The sequence below is a fragment of the Malaclemys terrapin genome, chromosome 2 (assembly GCF_027887155.1).
Source record: "Malaclemys terrapin pileata isolate rMalTer1 chromosome 2, rMalTer1.hap1, whole genome shotgun sequence".
Classification (NCBI taxonomy): domain Eukaryota; kingdom Metazoa; phylum Chordata; order Testudines; family Emydidae; genus Malaclemys; species Malaclemys terrapin.
Window position 1 is genome coordinate 85,332,387 of NC_071506.1, and position 22,203 is coordinate 85,354,589.

General features: G+C 38.2%; 1 protein-coding gene across 24 annotated transcripts in view; it reads right to left on the reverse strand.

Annotated features, from left to right (window-relative positions):
- EPB41L3 (erythrocyte membrane protein band 4.1 like 3) overlaps positions 1 to 22,203 on the reverse strand; it is a 195,793-nt gene that overhangs the window by 8,643 nt on the left and 164,947 nt on the right. For 13 of the 24 annotated variants that reach the window (XM_054017403.1, XM_054017399.1, XM_054017393.1 and 10 more), the window contains 6 exons: positions 20,349 to 20,566; positions 11,643 to 11,696; positions 9,720 to 9,755; positions 9,488 to 9,553; positions 8,856 to 9,047; positions 299 to 373 (listed from right to left, as the gene is read on the reverse strand). In XM_054017403.1, coding sequence (XP_053873378.1) covers positions 299 to 373; positions 8,856 to 9,047; positions 9,488 to 9,553; positions 9,720 to 9,755; positions 11,643 to 11,696; positions 20,349 to 20,566 — 641 coding nt within the window. Of the gene's footprint in view, positions 1 to 298; positions 374 to 8,855; positions 9,048 to 9,487; positions 9,554 to 9,719; positions 9,756 to 11,642; positions 11,697 to 15,841; positions 16,406 to 20,348; positions 20,567 to 22,203 lie in introns of all 24 variants that reach the window. The other 11 variants (XM_054017411.1, XM_054017397.1, XM_054017400.1 and 8 more) reach the window with 9 other exon arrangements.

Below are 22,203 nucleotides of genomic sequence, written 5' to 3' on the forward strand. Positions count from 1 at the left end.
AACATTTTCAGTGAGACTTCTGTACTCTGCAAATGCATGCACAGTTAGAGAACTCTCCCCTCGCCCAAATCCACTCACCCAAGGCTGTTAACCACAGTGAAACAAATCTCTAGTAGGTAGACAAAAACTTTGTAGGATACTTGTTCTCCTTCCCCAGCATTCTGCCCACAATAACATACCTACTTGTGGAGCTTTTTTTAACATAATGTTGTGGTTTTGAAAAGGAAAATGATAGCAAAAGAGTAACTCCGTGCCAGTCTATTTGATTGCATTTTAAGAAAGTATGTTTCGTTTTTACCTGTGACTCCAGGAATGTAGTACTTCCCTTCTGCAAAAATATAAGTTTTTCAGATTTTTCTTTTTCTTCTTTGGTCTAATGAATAAGAGAGGGCCAGGGAGTAGACAGTTTTAATAACTGAAATGCATTCTTATTCTATACCATACACAAACTTATCTATGTTTCATACATTTCTAATGTACAAGCAAACCATTCATTGCCAGACTATTTCATATGAGAAACTAGTGTGGAGGAAAAATGCTCTAAGGCCTAAACTTTGGTCAAGTGAACTGTATGTAGGGTCAGGTGAACTGTATGTGTGGCCTGGAGGAAGGAGAAAAGGTGGGGGGGGGAGTAAAAGGAGAAGAGTAGACAGAAATCATAAAAGCAGAACTAACTGTAGAAATTATAAAAGTAGAATTAACCTTTGTAACAGACTATGATTAATAGATGTCAGGTGACAAAGCAAGAAACCGCAAAGCGCAAAAAAAAACCCTAAGAAAAACAGGAAAACTTGTTTTGCTTTATTCCTTATATGGATGTAAAACTTTAAGGAAGTATATGTAATTTTTGTGGTTTTATCCTATATAATTTCTTGCATTTTATCTGTCGGGGGTGTTCGGCTGCCTTAGCTGATTCCCCCATGCATGCATGTTTGATTGATCAATAAAGGAGCCTCAGGCTGTCTGATCCAAAATCAACCGTGTGGTCAATTTTCCACAACACTTGCAAACAGAATTAAACAGGAATGATTGTAGCAAAGAACTTTCCAAGCAATAAAATAAATAAATAAATAAGTAAATAAATACAAAATCCGGAGTACCTCTTGCTCAGGACACACAGGTGAATGAAAGAGAGACACTGGGATGGATTTTAAGCAGCAGGCTACAACTTTATTAACTTACAACTGTGTATGGATGGTATATAACCACCCCATCTCATATACTAGACATTTAACAGGGTCTACTGTGGCGTTACAGGGCTCCCACCATATAACCCAAAACAACTTGTCCCACAGGGCCCAACCCACTTCTGAGTCCTCTCACCCACTCCCCATGAGGGGGATAGAGGTTACAAATGGGGGATCTCGGTCTGTGTAAACTTAGGTCTCATTTACCACTGGTACCTGGCCCGTTTAGCCTTTATGCATACTGGACACAGGCTGTAAATTGTGACAAACTAAACATTCCCTTACTAACAGACTTCCAAATCCTATTCTTCTGTTCCTCAACTGTGCCTCCACAATGATGCAAGGAAAGTGAAAAAACCTTTGGAAACTGACCGTTTGGCCCAGTGTGGGGAAAAAATCCTGATCCCCCAAAAGAGTGATTGGTCAGACCCATCCCTTCCTATCCAGCATTTTGGAAACAAAACTCACTGTGGTTACAGCTAAAGGCAGGGAGGGGAGAGCAGATGAAGAGGCAAGAGGCTCGTGAAGTCCAGGGGAAAGTTTAAATTGTTGGGAGGGGTGTGGATGGACCAATCGGCTCCCAGTCCCCCCACTCCCCAAAGCCAGCCAATGGGAGGCAAGAACCCAAGGAAGCAGGACACGGCTTCTGCATCTTTGTGTATAGGTTTTACTCCATCCGTACCTTCTAGGAGGGGTCCATCCCCTTTTCTGGTCCAACCAACAGCCCACGATCTCACTTGTTGAGACGGGGGTGGGGACATTTCTCAGGCATGCACTCTCCCCCTTACATCTAGGGCATTTTCTTGACCAAACATCCCCCAAAGTGTGATGAGGGAGAGAGGGAGTTGTGGAACAATCCCCATCTACTATAACATCCAGTGTATTATTCTTTATTATCTTTTTTGCAAGTATTATTGCTGAAGTGATAAAAGGGTAATCTTTCAACATTTAATGTGACATGTATTCTACGTTTTAGTCACTTGAGAAGAATACAAATTTTAACAATGAAAAAACAGACAAAATAATGAACATTTACAAACTATGCATGGAAAGGTAACTCACTGAGCTTCAGGAAACAAACAGCTACTACTGGTTGAACCTCACTGACAAAAGCTGTGTGTTTGTTTTTTAAATCACATTTTCCTATTTTTAAAAACGTTAGTCTTTCGCCTATTGTGTGTGAAACTGACTAATGGACTATACATTTCCCTATAGTAATCTTAGGTGTTACTTTTAACTGTACTAAACAATTCTTAAGTGAGATTTAAGTAGACTGTGTATCTCTTTGAATTGATGGCGTTATTTAAAAAAAGCAAGTGAAATTGGAGGTTATCAAAACTCATATTAATATATCGTGTTCCAGAGGAACCATGCAATTTATTTAAACACCATACATTTCCAGGACACAGAATTATGTTATTTTGTATCACTCAATGCACTAGAGAGATCGGTACTTTGTCTAAGTAAATGGGGCCATTATGACTTAATTTACAATACAGATTATAAAAATCAGTAGGTGATACTAAAAACCAATATCTCCCAGTTTCATGTGTCAGATGTTACCAAATGGGTCAGTAGAGGGCCTAGAACAATTTTAAGTTAATAATAATTCAAGGACTGATTTGGGGAAGACAAGGGTAACACCTGGGAAATGGTGTGCTGAGCTGAATGAAACTTATTATGGGTCAGATTGTGATACCCTGACTCCTGTTGAAAAACCCCGTTAAAGTCAGTGGGGCTAACAGTAGAGAAATATTCTACTCTATCTGAGAAAGAGTATTGTAATCTGACCCTATCTGACTGAGAAATAATAATAAAAACTATCTGAGGGAAGACTGTTGTCATAAGACAATTCTCACAGTATCTGAATTCTCCTTGACCTTTGTCAATCTGGGTGCACTTGTATCTTCTCCCATTTTTGCACTGCCTGTGGGTTTCCACGTGGAATTTGAGGTATTGATTTTGACCTATAAATTGCTTGGAACCTGCCTGACAGACACCCACCTCTCTGGGCAATACTTGAGCAGAAATCCTTTTGGCTTATAAGAGAGATAGGATGCTGAGATGTCATGGTTAGTGAGGGCCCTTCGCCTTTGGAATTCCCCCCTCTCATTTTTGGTCCAGAAGAGCCCTCACATCTGTGAGAGATTGCTGAGCTGGAATTGATATGCAAACTAGATACAATCAACTCAGGATTAAATAAGGACTGGGAATGCCTGAGCCATTACAAACATTGAATCTATCTCCCCTTGTAAGTATTCTCACACTTCTTATCAAACAGTCTGTACTGGGCTATCTTGATTATCACTTCAAAAGTTTTTTTCTCTTACTTAATTGGCCTCTCAGAGTTGGTAAGACAACTCCCACCTGTTCATGCTCTCTGTATGTGTGTATATATATATATCTCCTCAATATATGTTCCACTCTATATGCATCCGAAGAAGTGGGCTGTAGTCCACGAAAGCTTATGCTCTAACAAATTTGTTAGTCTCTAAGGTGCCACAAGTACTCCTGTTCTTTTTGCGGATACAGACTAACACGGCTGCTACTCTGAAACCTCACATCTGTGAATCTTTAGAGCATTTTGCTGAACCTCATCTATTTGGGTGGATTTTGGCAAGAACTGAGGTGCATAACATTGGTGAAATTGGGTGGCATGTAGGGTTTTGAGAGAGCTTAGGTGGTTGGGGGGGGATGGCTATTTTTGTGGGGAGTTTGTTTGCTACTGCTGTTTTTTTGTCTTACGTTTGGGCTTGGGCTTTTATTTTGTTAAGGTACCTAGAGTCTCAGATAAATAACTTTATGGTGCGTTCAAAACAAAGTAGACAGGGATTTTTAGTTGCTTATACATTTTTATCAAGCCTCTCTCTGTCGTATTTGGGCACATTTATCAAAATGACAACCAAAATGATTTCTATTAAATAGTAATAAGAAAAAAAGCCATTTCAATAACCACCTCTTCCACTGATAATAAATATCTTCCCAGCCACTTATTTTAAAAAGCCAAGGTAAACGGATGAGTCTTGCACTGTATCCCATAAGGCTGCCAAACTGAGACTCTGGCATAGTGCGATTTCTAAAGCCAAAGCTGTCCATCATGAATGCTTTGTCATCTGCCCATAGGAATTCATCCCTTGGGGAGGATAGCAAGAGCAATTCAGCTAATTGTAGCTACCACTGATGTATTGACGTAACAGATTACGGTGACTATAAAGATACCGCCCCATTCATGAAGGTGTCAGTAGCTGCTATTCCAAGTATAAACTCTGAGGATTTTCTCAATACAAGAGGACACAATCTGTGCTCTCATATTCATGTAAACCATCAACGAAGAAATTATGTTTTATAGAAGAGGCACTCAGAGATTTAATACATTTAATGTTGGTTACCTTTATATAGATTAAACTTTATCTGATGTTAGACAGTGTGATCTCTCTTTGGGGAAAAAAAGAGTTAATTTAGGAACTGTAAAGGCAGAGAAGTTACTGTACCACATTGTTAGAAAAAGGTGTTACTACTTACTGCAGAACTGTACAGAATTTACTTTGTAAGGCCACACCCAGTTCAGCAAAGTACTTAAGCACATGCATAGTTTTAAACATTTGAGTAGCCCCACATAACAGGGTTAGTCGCATGCTTAAAGCTACACATTGTGCTCTATACTTCCTGAATCAGAGCTTAAATACAGTGTTTAGGAATGATACCTTTTTACTATACTGGAACTGGATTCCTACTATGTAGCTGCATTTTTAGGAGACTCTTCCTTAGGCCTCTGTAGGGTACCAATCACCATAGTGTCTAAGCTCTGCATATATTGGATGCAAGCTGAAAGCTCCTTAGGATCATCCCTTTCTAATTCCTGGTTTAGGCTTCCTTACAAGTCTGAGATTGTACACAATCCCTGAATGCATTGCCCTGGTCTGTATAAGCAATTCCTTGTAATATTTGGGATCCAGGGCTTTTCTGAGTGAGAGTCTGTTTCTCTTGTCAGGTATTCAAAGAACAGGAAGCTGAGGAGTGTTTCCAAACATACAAGTGCAAGCTTCTCCATATTTTCCCATTTCCGTCTGTGACAGACCCAGACCAGTGGGGTATAGGAGTCTGGTAGAAGGCAAATATACTTGTCACTGGATGAATAGTTTTCTGTTCCCTGCGTGACCAGAGCAGGGGCTGCCCTAGAGCAATCAGGAACCTGCCAGAACCAATTAAGATAGGTAAGCTAATTAAGACACCAGGAGCCAATTAAGAACTTACTAGAATCAATTATGGTAGGCAGGCTAATCAAGACACCTGGTTTAAAAAGGACCTCCCATCAGTTAGTGAGGGGGTGCACAAGGAACAGGGAGTGAGAAGGTGTGCTGCTGGAGGACTGAGGAGTACAAGCGTGATCAGGCTTCAGGAGGAAGATCATGCAGTGAGGATAAAGAAGGTGCTGGGGGAAGGCCATGGGGAAGTAGCCCAGGGAGTTGTAGTTGTCACGCAGCTGATACAGGGGACATTGTACACAGCTGCTATCCACAGGATCCTGGGCTGGAACCCGGTGTAGAGGGTGGGCCTGGGTTCCCCCCAACCCCTGATTGGACACAGGAGGAGTTGACCTGGTCTGTGAGAAACACCAGAAGGGAAGGTGTAATTTGGAAAGGCATCTGGTCTGTCCCTGACCCACTAGATGGGACACAGAGACTGTGGGGATTGTTCTCCATTTCCCCCATGCTGGCCAATGATGAGGTTACCTGAGTGAATGGCAGGTTTGAGCCTCTATCAGAAGCGGCCAAACTGAGGGCTGCCGTGAACCTCTGAGGTGAGCAATTCTACCAAAAAGCGCAGGACCCACTGTCATGAATATAAAGGGAAGGGTGACCACCTTTCTATATACAGTGCTATGGGGTCCCTCCTGGCCAGAGGCACAAAATACTCTTACTTATAAAGGGTTAAGAAGCTCAAGTAATCTGGCTGGCACCTGACCAAAAGGACAGAGATTCCCGCCTTATGCAAAAGATATATAAAGGGGTGAAACAGGACAAACAAAAGCCTTTCCTCCCCCTCCCCAGATCTGAAAGTATCTTGTCCCTTTATTGGTCCTTTTGGTCAGGTGCCAGCCGGGTTACTTGAGCTTCTTAACCCTTTACAGATAAGAGGGTTTTGTGCCTCTGGCCAGGAGGGACCCTCATAGCACTGTATACAGAAAGGTGATCACCCGTCCCTTTATATTCATGACACCCACCAAGGCAGAGGAGGAACTTTGTCACACGTCCTTCTGTAAGTACAAGCCAACAGGCATTCAGTTTCCATGATCATTCAGTCACTGGACTTTAATACTAACAGTTAGTGACAGTAGTGATGATGCTTCTGGAACTGGATTAAGAGTATGAGTTTTCTCATGAAGACCACTGGTAACAACTCTGAGTCCCTACTGACTTGGACTAGATTCAAACTAATGGAAGGCTCCATATTCCCCATTCTCTTTGAACTCTTAGGAATGGTACGGCAGCCTAGCATCTTAGGTTGTTTTGATGTTACAATACCACTTCTGTCAATATCGTAAACCACACAATTTATGCTTAACTTAAAAAGACACATTTTTGTTGGAAAGTTCTTCTACGAGCATTTCCTGACCACTTAGTGCACCAGCTTTTTACTTTTGGCAATCTAGCCTTTCAAGCTGGTTACAAATGAAAATTTATCACGTAGTTTACAGCTAGTGCCTACAAAATGTTAGTCCGGATTATGAAACTGGCAAATTGGGCATAACTAACACATCACCATCTTCAAAGTTCTAAATAACTCTGCTCCTCCCTACCTACTCCCTCTTGCCACCACCTCCTCCTCCTCCTCTGCTCTGCTAATGTTCCTGACCTTTGTCCACACATTTGCCAGATTTTCATACAATTGCCTCCATGCCTTCTTTCATGAAGCCCTCTGGGCTGGTTCACTCCCCACCCCCAGCTCATCAGACCCCCTAACCCTATTCACATTTAAGTCCCTCTTAAAGACCTACCTCTGCCATGCTGCTTACAGTGAATCTTATTGATTCATCCATAAATTGCATACAAGTTGCCTACTGTTCTTCCCCTTTCCCTGACCTCTGCCTTTAGATTGCTAGTTCCTCAGAACAGAGAATGCCTTCAAGTGCTTGGTAAGCACCTAATGGGAGCGACCGCAAATAAAATACATAGAGGGTAATAGGTGATAAAGAATAGACAGCATGGATTTGTCAAGAACAAATCAGAGAGCAGTTATCAATGGTTCACTGTCAAACTGGGAATGCGTATCCAGTGGTGCATGGCATGGGTCAGTCCAAAGTCCAAAACTATTCAATATTTTCATTAATGACTTGGATAATGGAATGAAGATTGTGCTTATAAAATGTGCAGATGACACCAAGCTGGGAGGAGTTGCAAGCACTTTGGAGGACAGGATTAGAATTCATAACAACCCTGACAAATTGAAGAATTGGTCTGAATTCAACAAGATGAAATTCAATAAACGTAAGTGTAAAGTACTTCATTTCAGAAGGAAAAATCACGTGCACAACTACAAAATGGGGACTAACTGGTGAGGGAGTAGTCCTGCTGAAAAGGATCTCGGGGTTACAGTGCATCACAAATAGAATATGAGTCACCAACATGATGCAGTTGCAAAAAAGCCTAATAATCATTCTGGGGTTATGTAATGGGGTTTGCAAACTCTATACTGAGCATAGGCAGAAGGGAGAGGAGAGTCTTTCCTGTTTACAGGCAATCAGGCTGACCACACCCCAGCACAGCTGCTAGAACCACCAATCGTGGAAACATTCACTCACAGATCGGACTAATAAAGAAAACAAGCCCAGCTATAAAGGATGGAGAACAGAGAGAGAAAGGGGGCAGAAAGGTCTGGGATAGAAGAGGGGCAATAGGCGGACTCTGAGAAACTGACAAAAGGAGACGGGAAGCCCTGGAGTTTAAAGGCTGGTAGACTCAATTTAAGTTAAGAAATTATGGACTGGTCTAATTGCAGATTAATTTAACGGGACCGTTAGGAAAAAGCTGGGACCCCTAGAGAGACTGCACCAAGAGCAGTTGACAGATATAGTAACAGGAGTGTGTATGAAAGACAAAGAAGGTAATTTCCTGCTCTACTTGGTACTGGTGAGGCCTCAGCTGGAATACTGTGTCCAATTCAGGACGCCACACTTTAAGAAAGATGTGGACAAATTGGAGAGAGTCCAGAAGAGAGCAACAAAAATGATAAAGGGTTTAAAAAATCTGACCTACGAGGAAAGGTTAAAGAACTGGGAATGTTTAGTCTTGAGAAAAGAAAACTGAGGGAGAGTGGAACCGGATAATAGTCTTCAAATACGTTAAAGGGTTGTTATAAAAAGGACTGTGATCAATTCTTCTCCATGTCCCCTGAAGGCAGAACAAAAAGTAATGGACTTTATTTGCAGTAAGGGAAGATTAGATAATTTCTAACTCTAAGGGCAGTTAAGTTCTGGCTTCCAAGGGAGGTTGTGGATTCCCCATCATTGGAGGTTTTAAAGAACAGGTTGGACAAACATCTATCAACGATGGTCTGGGTTTACTTGGTTGTGCCCCAGCACAGAGGGCTGGACTTGATGACTTCTCACGGTACCTGCCAGCCCTACATTATTATGATTCTGAGTCTGATGAAAAGATGGGCACTGACCTCTTCAGGCACAAGTGGTTCAATCATAGGAGCTTCCTCCTGTCTTGTAGCAAGCCGAACTGGAGATGTCGAAAGCCTCTTCTCCCATTCGTTAGACACTGTAGTGTCTGTGGAGGTTTCCAAGAAGGTTCGTTTCAGTTCACTTATGTTGGTCTGGTGTTTCATTAGGTCTTCTTGATTTTTATCTAGCTCCTGGATAATATAAAAACAAGGGCATTTTGTAACATTCACCTAAGCTGCCAAAATGTAAAAATCAAAATGTGCAAATTGGTTAGTGAAGAAGGTAGTAAGTATTTTAGGGGATCAGGGATCACAGCACTAACACAACACTTGTGAAAATGTGATATTTTGAAGGATAACTGCACAGAAAATCTAGTTCATGTGAGCAATAAAATACTCCTAAGTTTACCCATATACACTATAAGCTATACCTGATAAAGAACTTTGAACATATATACACACATATTTATGGAACAAGGTAGAGAAAGCCATCGTAATCTGAGAAAAAATAGCCATTTAATTTATTAGCAGGTGGGAGTACACGGTTCATGCATCATAGTGCAGATCCACAGGTTTACCACTAAAACCAACACACATGTACAGTACATGCACTGGTATATACCAATACCAACCTCTAACATAAGATTACTATGTTTGACATACACATTTTCACCCTTTATTCGCTTAATCAGACTATTCTGAAAGAAGTGAAAAGAAAGGGAAAGGTAAGGGACACAATATTCAAAGGATACAAAATGCTGTTCTATGCATTGCTTCACAAAGACTTGGCAAATGGCATGCTGAGAGATATGAACACTGCGGACACCCACAATTCAGTAATGCGCACGGCCTTCCATTCTGTACCTGTGCCTTGAGATCTCCATCTTCCTCTTGATCCGACTGCCAGCATAGGAAAGATTTGAAAACAAAACCTTACCAACACAAATCAATGTAAGGTGACAAAAGCTGATCCGTATATTTTATAATGCTAAGATCACATTTTCTCTCCACTGAGAGCGTTGGAGAAATGGGTGGACACATTTATCAACCCAACCTTGCATAGTTCTCATATCTAATACAAGAGCCTTCTTTTAAACTTGCTATATGTGAAAAAAGGATATTAAAACTTCATTTTTTCTGTATGTCTTTGTGCTCAAATATTCACAGATCCTCTATCCATTTATGAGCCAGCATTCAGACTTCCTACTGAGATGTAATGTTGTATTATATTTTAATGCTAATAGTAAGAGCTTCAGATCTATATGACACCCCGAGTTTAAAAGTTATAAATAATGGTCCACTAGCAATCTCCTACAAACTTTGAAGCAGGGTAACAGTGCACAATGCTGCATACAAAGCTGGAGCATCATCTAATTCCATAAAATGCTATTTCACTAATTTTATTCATTCTCTCTCTGCCTCTGAGTGTTTTTATACACACATTTTAGCTATATTGGATCCACTTATAGGAATTGCACTCTGGAATGGCATACTCATTGGGATCCTAAATTTTCTGAAGTGACTGATGATTTGCTGGTTGCTTCAGTTTGTGAGTGCCCAACTTGAGACATTTGAAAATCAGGCCCTTATTAGCTGTCAGGTGCTCAACGCTTTCTGAAAAAGCAGGTCCCTAATAAGACACTATGTTAGGAACTCAAAAGTTCAGGGTTCCAAAATCTCTATCTGTGAAAATTTAGCTTAAATGTTTTCAATATATCCTTTCTGTATAGTTAAAAATAATTTTTTAGACAGGAAACACAATACGGAATTCTATTTTTTCTACTGGTATCAACATTAATAATGTCAGTTTCATAATGGGTTCTGCTGATTTTTGGGCCACTATTTTCTTGTTGATATTTTAAAATTTACTCTTAATTATTCAAATAACTGCAAATTCTGTATTTGCCATTCACTTTATCACTCAATTCAAGTCTACTGTATTTATAGGCAAGATCTGATTGCCACTGATATGCTGCATACAGAATATTTCCCTGATGGTGATTTAAATTATAATAATTTGAAATAGTGATTGGATCCTTTTGAAACCCTTTAATAATATATGTGATAACACTGTGCGGCTTTACCTCATATTTTATCAAATTCAGCCCTGGTGTATGCAGTTGCAACTCCATTAACGAGAAGTTACACCCTCTTCACTGGAGTTGTAATAGGGCTGAATTTTGTGTATTCAGTATACTTACTATATTGTATATGTTTTTAGGTTTTTGTTTGTTTGTTTATTTGAGGAAGAGGGCTAAGCTATTTATTTTCATCCTCTGAAAATAATACATGTAACAATACATGTATTATAAATGTTACATGTTAAACAGAATTCAAGGCACAGTCTCACATATGATTGAGGAAACCTGAGTACATTCTAGGAGGAGAAAAATTCTCCCAGTAGAAACTTTTGAATATCTGTCTGTTCTCCCTTTTTATACATTTAATTCTCCTTAACATGTTCATCTTAAAAACAAGATAACACAACCTCAGTCAGCATTACAGCCCAGGGAAACAGCATTTGTTCAAGTTACTTTACTACCATCTGTTACCTACACAATACACAAAGTAGTTTACCCAAATTTCCAAAAAGAAACCCAAAATAAAATGAATCTAAAATGGATGTTTGAAACTTAAGGAATCAAACTCTTCAACACACACATATATACAGAAAGGTATCTAAACTGCAGCAACAGAGGCACAGAATAGTGCTAATATACAGGATCTGAGAGAGGTGAAGCTACATGCTACATTCTTTGATAACTATATGCTGGTGACTGTACAAACCTCTGTGGCAGTAGTTTCACCATCAGCTGCAGTATCCGTCTGTTCACTGTCAGTCTATTTTGTTACACAAGTAACCAGGTTCCAAGAGGTAAGCAGGAATAAAGAATAAACCCATCTTGTCAGTAAATGCAGGTCACAGCTTGAATTGCTAAGTCTACAACCCTGTGGTGTGGCTTTTTAAACCATATATAATTTAAAGAAGCAACAAAAAAATGCTATATTTAATAAACAGAACAGACTCAGAGGAAGACTCAAGGCATAATGTACACAGTATATGGCTTTATCATAACAGCTTTATTAGCCAGACAAAACATTACCTGAAAAAATGTCATTTGAATCACAGGTTTTTCCTCTTAAGAAAGCCAGGTGGCTTTTTTAAAGAACTAAAACCTTGTAAAAATATATATAATTAACAAACTTTTCCCCCACAACATAAAAATAAATATAATCCTGTTAATCATTTTTTTATGCTAGTATACATAGTTACAGTGGTGTTTGCTTTTGTAGTTAGAGGGGGAAAAGATGATAATTAAAAAAAGAAAAAAAAGCTACTTTAACAGTCACCTGACTTTCAGCCCCTCATCTGTACAGATTTTATTATTGTCCCCACATTTAAACATTAGGAGGTTGTCTGCATTACCACGGAGTTCAAATAAGTATATACACAGTCCTCTACAGTCCACCTATGTCATTTGTATGGCTCACCCCACAATTGTTAGTGCTAAGATAGAGCTGCTGATATTGTTTCGAATATTAAAAAGGAACTTACCATTTCAAAAAAGAATACACTTTTAAACACTTTTCATTCCAATTAAAAATACTGACCCCCAAAAAACCAAACCAAACAAAAACAAAACCACCCCAAACCAAACCAAGTACAGGTGGTAAATATGAAACAAAGCACAGCATTATGCAGCCTAATGTACCCCTACTTTTTAGGCTGCACAAGTAGAACACTGACACGGTCAAGTACATCTTGGAATAGACAATATGAGTGTCAATAATTTAACACATATAGAGTCAAATTTAGGTAACTCCTCATGAAGTGGTTGTTAAAATGGTTAATAGGCTTGCAGATCATCAAAATAATGACTTTAAAAGCAAAAATTAAATCTCATTAAGTCACCTGCCCTTGATCTGCATGCACAACTTTCACTAAAATCAATGAGAGTTCTTCAACTGACCAAGGATCATAAATGGTCATAAGACTATATATAAACTAATAAAAGTCAGGTAATTTATAGTTAAGACAATACTCTTCATCCTTAAGTCTCATCAACATGAAGAGAGAGAAAAAAGGCAACACGGTTGAAGGTACAGATGGAGGGTCAGACTCAACTTTGAATTTCCTATCTTCTGTCAGTTTGTGACAATTTTAATGTTACCTTAAAGACACTTTTGATACTTCCTTCACTGCCTTTGGCTATCACTACTTATTTTGAATAGAGGGTACAGAATGTGCATTATTCATAGGCTAGCCAGAACTGATTAAGTCATTTTGGTCTACTGGGGTACATACAAAATAGTATATACAATTTTCTAGTAAGCGGGTTTGACTGGACAGGCTACTTTTTTTGTACGAAAGTTTAGTGCCAGAATAAATCATAAATCAAAATACATTGATTATAAACATAAAGTGTTATAAAGTAGCTGCCTTGCTAGTAAAGCAGTCATTCATTTTTTATACTAACTAAAAGATCAGACATTACAATTTTATAAGCAAAACTGTTTTTGGAGTTAAAACAGTACAACTAAAATCCAATTTACACTTGTAACTTAAAAACATCTGAATAGATGAGTCCAGGTATTTTTTAAAAAATAATAAATATTCTGGGGCCAAGACACTGTAATGCTAAATTTTGGCACAGATTGTTATTACAACAGTTACGATTTGGAAAGAAAAGGCTATCAAGAATTTTAATCACCAAGGTGTGAATCGTACAGTTAATGAAATATAAAGGGACAAATTCTGCCCTTGGACACACAGCCTGCCACCGATGCACGTCTCAGGATAGAATGTGGTCAAAGAAGAGGTTTGATCAGAATACAGTCCGCAGGGGCAGGATACTTATTGTAGCTCTTAAATATGTCATGCACCTCATTGGGTACACTACTGTTAACTAAAAGTACATGTTTATACAGAGGTGTTTTTTTTCTATTTCTTCCTTAATGAAACTGAAATTCTAACTGAAATATAGAAATCAGTATATAATCACGATGGACAAATCTACTAATAAACAAGTCTACACCAAGAGGCTAAAAGTTGATGTTATTGAACTACTTGTCAAATAAAGATTTGAAGTCATTAAAAAGCAGTGAAATGGAGGTTTAAGAGGCTCAGCAAGGCAGATTTCACTAGGCACAGAGAGTTAAAAGAATGGCTGGTTAAAATTATAGATCAACTGTAGTGCTCTGAATGATATGCAGCTGCTGGCACTATTGGCAGGTTAGGGGATACGAAAGAAAAAAGATAGCTATATTCTGATAAGCTTCAGTTGCTTGTCCTCTAGTTTGTGACAATAACTGCTGTGATTTGTTTTGCCAATGTAATGCAGACATGCCCAACTTTAAAACATATTAACTTTCATGCAATATTTTGAACAAGAAATACACCCTGGATTAGGCACAAGTCTGTGTAATTTGCCATACAAGTATGGATTCTGGGGTAACCATTATCACAAAAGGACTAAATTGCAAAGTTTATTTTACACATTGTTATGATGATATTCACTTTGACCACTAAGTCTAATACCAAAAGACTGAAAGAAGAATACACAAATGGATTATATAAACACTGCCTTATTATTATTTTTGGCTATACACTCTGCTTCTATAACAGACAATATATTATGTTTTTACTATTATAATCATCTGAGTGCAGAGCTATTGTAAGTTGAAATTTAATGCTATTTCAAAAGTGAAGACATGAAATGAGACAGTAAAATGGATCTTGGACGCCTTTCATCCTAAATTGCAGTTTTTTTTCTTAAAGACTGGAACCAAAAACATGTGAAGAAAATGTTATGGTGCAAACAGATGTAACTCTGGCATTCCATAAAAGGGAATCACAATCCTATGGCCAAATGTTGCTGAAACTTATGGGGCAGATTTTAAAAATCTTTAGATGAACAGAATGTGCATACAATGCACGTCAGACTAAGAACTGCATGTACAAATGGCTAATGGTAATTTATATATGCAATTACCTGATTTGTGTCTGCAAGGACGGTACAATTGTATGCACAAAACAGGCATGTAGTTGTGCATCTAAAGATTCTAAAAATCTGACCCCATGCTTTTACTCTGTCAGAATAGAAAGGATCAGGAGTAAAATAGATACCAATTACTCAGTATCTGTTATACCATCAAGTAGATTCCCTTTCTTCTTCTTCTATGTAATTACATCCAAATTTCTCACCAGCACTACAGATTTTGTTGCCAGGCAAATTGCTTTAGCTGTATTTTGTTATAAGCCATCCAGTTTACTGACAGAAAGCATTAATTTTGGTAGTGCTAATTTAAAGCAGCAAGTGGTAACTAGGAAATGCTGCAGTTGCAATTGAAAAACGTACCAATGCAGATTTTCAGTAGAATGCTGCACTGAATAGGATACTAACTGGATCTACAGTAGAGACAGGATCAAGCCACAAAGACCAGATCCAGATTTTGACATTCAAAGTTTGGGATATTAGGAACTGGGGATTTTGCTTGTCCTGTTACAAAATTAAAGTCCATTTTCAAAATTCTGACTCTGGTTTGGATTCTGAGCAACCCCAAAATTTGGGATAGTGCCAATTATTAGTTGTTTGATATGTAACTATGCATACAATTGTACTTAACTACTTGTTATTTAAACAACTCTTCTACTGTCTTTAGTAAAAACTAGTATTAACTGGAAGAAAAAAGCTGATTGGAAGAGAGAGAGTTCAGATATTGTTCTTTAGAGTTGATTTGTGGCAAATTGTAAGTGTAATTCACTGCACAACAACTGATAAAGTTTGAACCAAGCTGCTATCTCATTCACAGTGTTGTGCCTAACCCTGGGACCCAAGCTGCACTCCCAACACAAAAAACTCTTACATATCAGCACAGACAGAAATGAGGTTCTGAAAGTAGGACCACTATTGCAGCATTCTATCACTGTTTAGGACTGAAGCACTGAACACAAAAAGAAGTGTGTTCTATGCCGAGGTACACACCTCTTCCTCTGAACTGTCACTCAGGTCATTGTCAAGTGAGGCACTCAAGGAGGCCGCCTTGGGCTCCAGGTAGCAGAGGCACATAGCCAGAGGAAAGGAGAGAGTGAGAGCATATGGCACTGAGAATGAGGCAGACAGCAGAAAGAAAAAGATGAAAAGGAAACAAGGCACGAGGGATGGTGATCGGATGGGAAGGTAATGCTGCACACTTTCAGGCAGGAAGTTGGTTTCAGAGAGGTTAGGGAAGGAAAGGTAGCCGTCATCATCCAGGAGAGCAGGAAATGACTCTGGAAGTTGCAAGGAGAAGGAAAACAGTGTTCCGCCATTACCAGCTTTTTGCTTATAACTAAAAGCCATGTCTTGTTCAGCAGAGCAAACTCTTCCTTTTCTATCAGAGTCCAAGTCAGACTCACCGTGCATTTGCATAATGTCTTTAGATGACTCACAACTTAATGGGTTTTGAGCATTCTCCTTACATCTCCTACGAAGCTTTGTTGAAGATACAGGGGGACCAGACTGTGAGGTTGATGAGGAATGAAATGAATCAGTGCCAAGCAAAGATGACTGATGAAAGAGAGAGAGCAGCAAACAAGGCGCAGAAGCAAAAGGACAAAAAGAAAACTGTAATTAGTTAATTTTCTTCTGTGTGTATATATACAAAACAGAATTTTAACACCAAAGCTTTTCACTGAGTTAAATGAGACGAATTCTCACACTGCATGCCAATTATTAGTGATGGAGGGTTGCAGCTTTCAAAAGCAACTTCTTCATTCAACATTTGTCTGTCCAGTCATACTGTAGTACATGATCTAAATAAAATTCCTTTAAAGGAACTTTGTTTATGTGCACTTCCAGATGCTGTGGATTCCTATCTATCATAAGTGCTTTCAAACAAAGTACGTGGATAACAAAACGCCCCCCCTAAAAATAAAGACAAAAATCCCAAAACAAAAAAAGGCATTGAAACAAGGAAAAGAACTTCTAATAACTATTCTGCTTATGACATGTCCTGTAGTCCTTACTCAGTCAAGTCAGTGGGAAATTAGCCTGGGCAAGGACTAGGCACAAAGCGGGAGATTTTCAGAAGCACAAAAGGCATTTAGATGTCTGTCATCTGAGATTTTGAACATCTCCCCCAAAATGACTGAAAAATCAAGGCTTTCAATAGTCTTTTCCCAAGTCTCCTCCACAGAAAAGTATCTAACAGAATAAAATGTCCCAAAATTAAAGATGATCAAAAATGAAAACTTACTCTGGTTTTGGGAAAAATTACTACCTCAGCCGATGCCAGTTTCATGGATGGGTAACTCAGCAGAAAAATCACACTCAGTAGATGAACACAGTGGGACAGATCCTCAGCTAGCTTTACAACAGGTGAAGATCTGCTCAGTGTATTTAAATTTCCAGTCCCACTTCTGTTTTGTGACTGGGGCCATCAAACCCATAATCAATTTGGCCACATGGAAAGAAGCCTCGCCTACAAATAATAGTTGTAAATAACTTTTCGGAAGGCCCAGGAATGGCCCTCTTCACCAGGGACTACATGAGTACACAGTGTGACTTCTGTATCCCTAGGAAAGAGCAATTGCACTGGCCCCAAACAGACCACTAGGTACAGGAAGTTTGGGAGCTGACTGGAGGAGGGGACATAGGATCCTGAGCTATGCAAATGCAATGTCCCCAACAGCCCCTCATTGGCTGTGCAAGGGAATACCATTGCAGTCTATGGGCTAGGGTTCTAACTACATGAGCCTTGTGGGTAAGGGCTGAATTACATTCAAAGCCAAATCCCTCTGGTTTTGTGCTAGAAGAGTAATTTTTTTCTTTTACCCTTTATGCACAGGCAAAAAAAATGCAGCCAATACTCTTCCTAGAAAGTTCGCTCTACCTATGAAGAACAGGCAGGATTTACTACTCTTTCACTGAGATGCAAGAATGTTAGAAAGGCATTCAACACAATATTTAAAATGTAAACAAATAAAACAAGACAATGGTGTGAGTTGCCACGAGGGAATACACTCTATTAGTGTGCTGTGTAACTATCACATTCCCTCGTAGCCTCTCACTGGCATTCTTAAAAAAAAGAAAAGAAAAAGGCCAGTAGATTCATCATAATGTTTGTTTATTTTTAGACACACTTGGTCAAATTCAATATGGCCTACTGTGAATAAATGAAACAGAGAACCAGCTCCATTACCCAAACTGCAACAACTTGAACTGCGCCCATTATTACTGTCTTCCTAGACCAGTTTTCTACATTTCACATGCATTTACAGTCTTACACCCTGATCCCAAAACCAGCTCCATGTGGGAACAGGCACCCGCCTGCACTGAGCCAATTGCGAGATAAGGGGCCTTAATGCCATATCCTACTATCACTAGTTACTGTGTGTAAACCTTACTACGCATGTTAGTAGCAGGAGCTGGTCCCCTTAAGATTAACATTTACATTAAAAAATTACTGATTTCCCCCATTATTTTCCTTTAGCCTAGTATCCAAACAGATCACATAACTACACACTTCCTGATTCCAGTTAATTTAGGTAATGATGCATCCAATTTCATAGTATTCCAGAATTTAAAAAAAACAAGTAAAAAACCATTTTATAAATTTGAGATACTTATGTTTAATATAACATCAATTTTAAACATTATTCAAAATGAATTCCTTTTTTAACTATCTGCCAATAATTTTATGGTCAAGTGCTATGTTCAAGTCCATACCTGTTTTGAAGTGTCCAAACAGATTAAATCTGGATGAAATTACTTTATTATATGTGATATATGCACACAAACATTTCTTTACAATATGAAGCCAAAAGTCATAATTTGTAAATTCTTCCTCTGCAGCAATATTTTAATGAATTTATTTACATGCTTGGAGAATTAACATTTAGAATTTCTCCTGGTATACTAGTTAGACCTGCAATGCTTAATTCAAACTGTAAAATCCCTTATCAGAAAAGCTGAAAAACTATATACAAAAGTTTAGATTTCTTTGAATAAGGCCTGATCCATATTCCCATTTAGGTCAATGGCAAAACTCCCATGGTCCTCAATAGAAACCGAACTGGGTCTTTAATAGTATTTTAAAATTGCAGCCCTCTTAACTGATTACTTAAACACAATTTTTATTTTTGAAAAATAAATTATGTATTCTGGGGATGGGTAAGTAACTTCACAATGTTCTTCTGAAAGTCTCATTAGCAATTTCCAGCTATATGTCTCCTTTGAACTGCAGCTCACTCTTCTGCTTGACCTAAATTAACAATCCCATAGGGACAGCATTTATTTCCAGTGGATATTTTCTCGCCCCTCCCCCCCCCCAACATACATTTGAATTTCAATATAGTCTTTTTCATTCACAATCCTTGTTAAAAATTACAAAGGTATTATTTTTTAAAGAGAGCTCTAAAGGGTGGTCTCTGTTTTGGGGTACAATTTGCATGTGTACATTTTTTCCCTGAATTTTTGAACCTGCAACTTAATTGTAGGTGTCTGTTTAGAGACTTAAACCTCCAATTACTTACCTTATTGCAGGCATATCTCAGGTAGTGAGAAGTGCAAGCTCTCAGATTTGTATCCATAATTCATTTGTGGGTATAAAATGTGGAGGTGCAATTTTGTGCTTCTAAGCAGGCTGGGCCTCACCCTTTTTGAAAATGTGGAGCATCAAAGTTCAAAAGATGTCCCTTTGCATTATATCCTAGATACAAATATTTCACATGCTATTTTTTTCTGATGTAGAACAGGAAGATTGTTTGGCTGCATATTTCCTGATTCTACCTGCTTTTTCTTCAGTGTTAATCTCTGAAGCTCAGCATTTGCTCTGTTTGATTTACTCTATCAAAAATAGAGCAAATTGAATTCCAGAGTTATTGGGAGAGGAGAATGGGATGTGGTGAATGACAGAAATCTATACCATATGACTAAGGAGTAGAGAAATGCCAGTAAAAATAGGCTTTTCAGTGCAAAACTACATAAAAGGGAAGCCAACAACTTACTAAGCCAGAAAAAAACATGCTACAGTACACTAGTACCAAACAGTTAGGTGTAGAGATTATATGCCCATTAAGTATGTGCTGAGGTATGGAATATGACCAGAAAAAAAACCAAGTGATTCTTCAAACACTGAACTGTGCAAAAAAACCTGAAAAATATTGTTGCCTATTGAAAAGTGAACAATAACAAAATAAATAAAATAAAAACAAAAAAAATCAAAAGTGTAGTATGTAAATGCCACTTCTTTTAGATGTTCCCCTTGAAAGCCATATCACACTGACTGCTAAATCAAACTGTTTCTAAGCCAAATAGCAGAAAGCATGAATTAATTTCAAACACATCACCTACTCACTCTCATAGCAGCATACAAAGTTTTCTTGTTATGCATTTAATACACATTCTCCTTCTTATCCTTACTGCATTTTGCTTCTTTCTCTAATAATTACTGTGGTGCTTCAAGTACTTCACAGCTGGGTGAGTTAAATAGTAAACCTGAAAACATTACCTTTGTGTCATGGTGTATTGCAGAGACTGGGGTGATTTCCTCTCCTTTTTTTTTGCCCTCTTCCTCATCTCTTTCTTCCTCTGCTTTTTTCTCTGGAGTCACAGTGGTTATCAAGTTGGTTTGAGAGATGCCCTTTGTTGTGGCGTACTGGCCAGTACCAACCTCTGCAGCAGACATAGAATCCTTCATGTACATTTCATGGTTTTCATTCACTGATGCTAAAAGCAAATATAATTTAAAGAGATAAAGTCTGAAATAGCTTGTTCTGCAGATCTGAATAAAATTAGAAGCTGGGTTAGTAAAACATTATTTTGCTGAAAACATGAAAATATATTTCAGGTATCCAAAAACATGCATATATACTTAAATAAAAGTGTTGTGTACTTACTTTAAAGGTCTGGGTTGTATAGACATACATACACACATTATTTTCAGATGTATGTGTATACACACACTACATTCATAATGCATGCATTACGCATTATTTTGAACGGTTAGTAAGCTGTTAAAGCGCTTACCATGATTCAATATCTGAATGAAACTAATGCATTGCCATATTAGTAGGCCAGGAATGTAAGAAAAAATAGCTATGACTTCAGCCAGGAGTAGAGGAACAAAGGAATTTTTTGAATCTCTAGTCACAATATAACTTAATGCAAATCAAATGCATTGTATATAGCTGCACTGCATTACACAAAATGACATTCTTAATGTAACACATGCATAACATCTGAGAAGCAAGAAACAGCTTTTCTCTCTTCTTATTATTATTATTCAGAATTAAAATCTGACAGTCAAATATGCCCACAACCTCAAAAACAGGATGGCAAAAATATTGTGTTTAGGCCCATGGACTATCTATGTGAGTAAGCCAAACAGGATATGGCTTTTCTCAGTATTTTAGGTCTTAAATGTTCAATAATCTATAAACCTAAATACATATTAATGATTCCAAAAGTAGCAGCAGATTAACAAATAAATACAACTATAGGTCTAGATCCTGCACAGGAATAACTTTATGCATGTAATCAGTTCCTAATCCAATGGGATTGCTCACACCCATAAGATTACTAGCACATGTGAAAATTTACACTAGCCCTGATCCTGCAATTTCATGCAATGAAATCTGAATGAATGCCAAAGACCTCTTTTCCCCACCCTACTAGGTCTATCTATGCAAATTAATGTATTTTAAACCTGGCAGATCCTAATACACTCATAAGAAAGCATTTCAAATTTCTTGTCTCTTAGATGACCTTTGGAGGGGGGGATGGGGACTGTTTGGATATTATAAATAAAATAAAATAACACAGAAGGGTAATTTGTGCTTGGAGATACATGCACAGCAGTCAGGTCACTAGTTGCTTGGTAACCAGCATGAAGCATATTAGAATTAGAAGGATCCAAATTAATGAATGATAAGCACCGTTGGCATCCGTTTCATAGGGAGAAGGGAGGGATTGTCACTAATATGTTTAAAATCACAGATTTTCCCCCTAACCTCAGTAGTCTTCATTATGTATCATCTGTGTAGCATTTGTGATATCCTTTTGTCAGCATTCATTTTTTAAAAATGCAGTCATTTCAAATAAAGCTTCTTAAAAGACTTTTTTCACACACACACAAAAAAAAAATCAAAAACCAATTATGAATGTGGGGTGCAACAGTACAGTACTAAAAACTGACCAAGTAGTTTAGATTTCTGAACAGCATGCTGGTTTAACCTAAAGGAGAAGCAGAACCTTGATTTCCATGAGGTACAAAGAAGGAAAAAGGAGGAGGAAGAAAGTAATATTAACCTATGCCATATTATCCTTAATATTACATAATCTGAATTAGTTTACGTAAAAAGCTA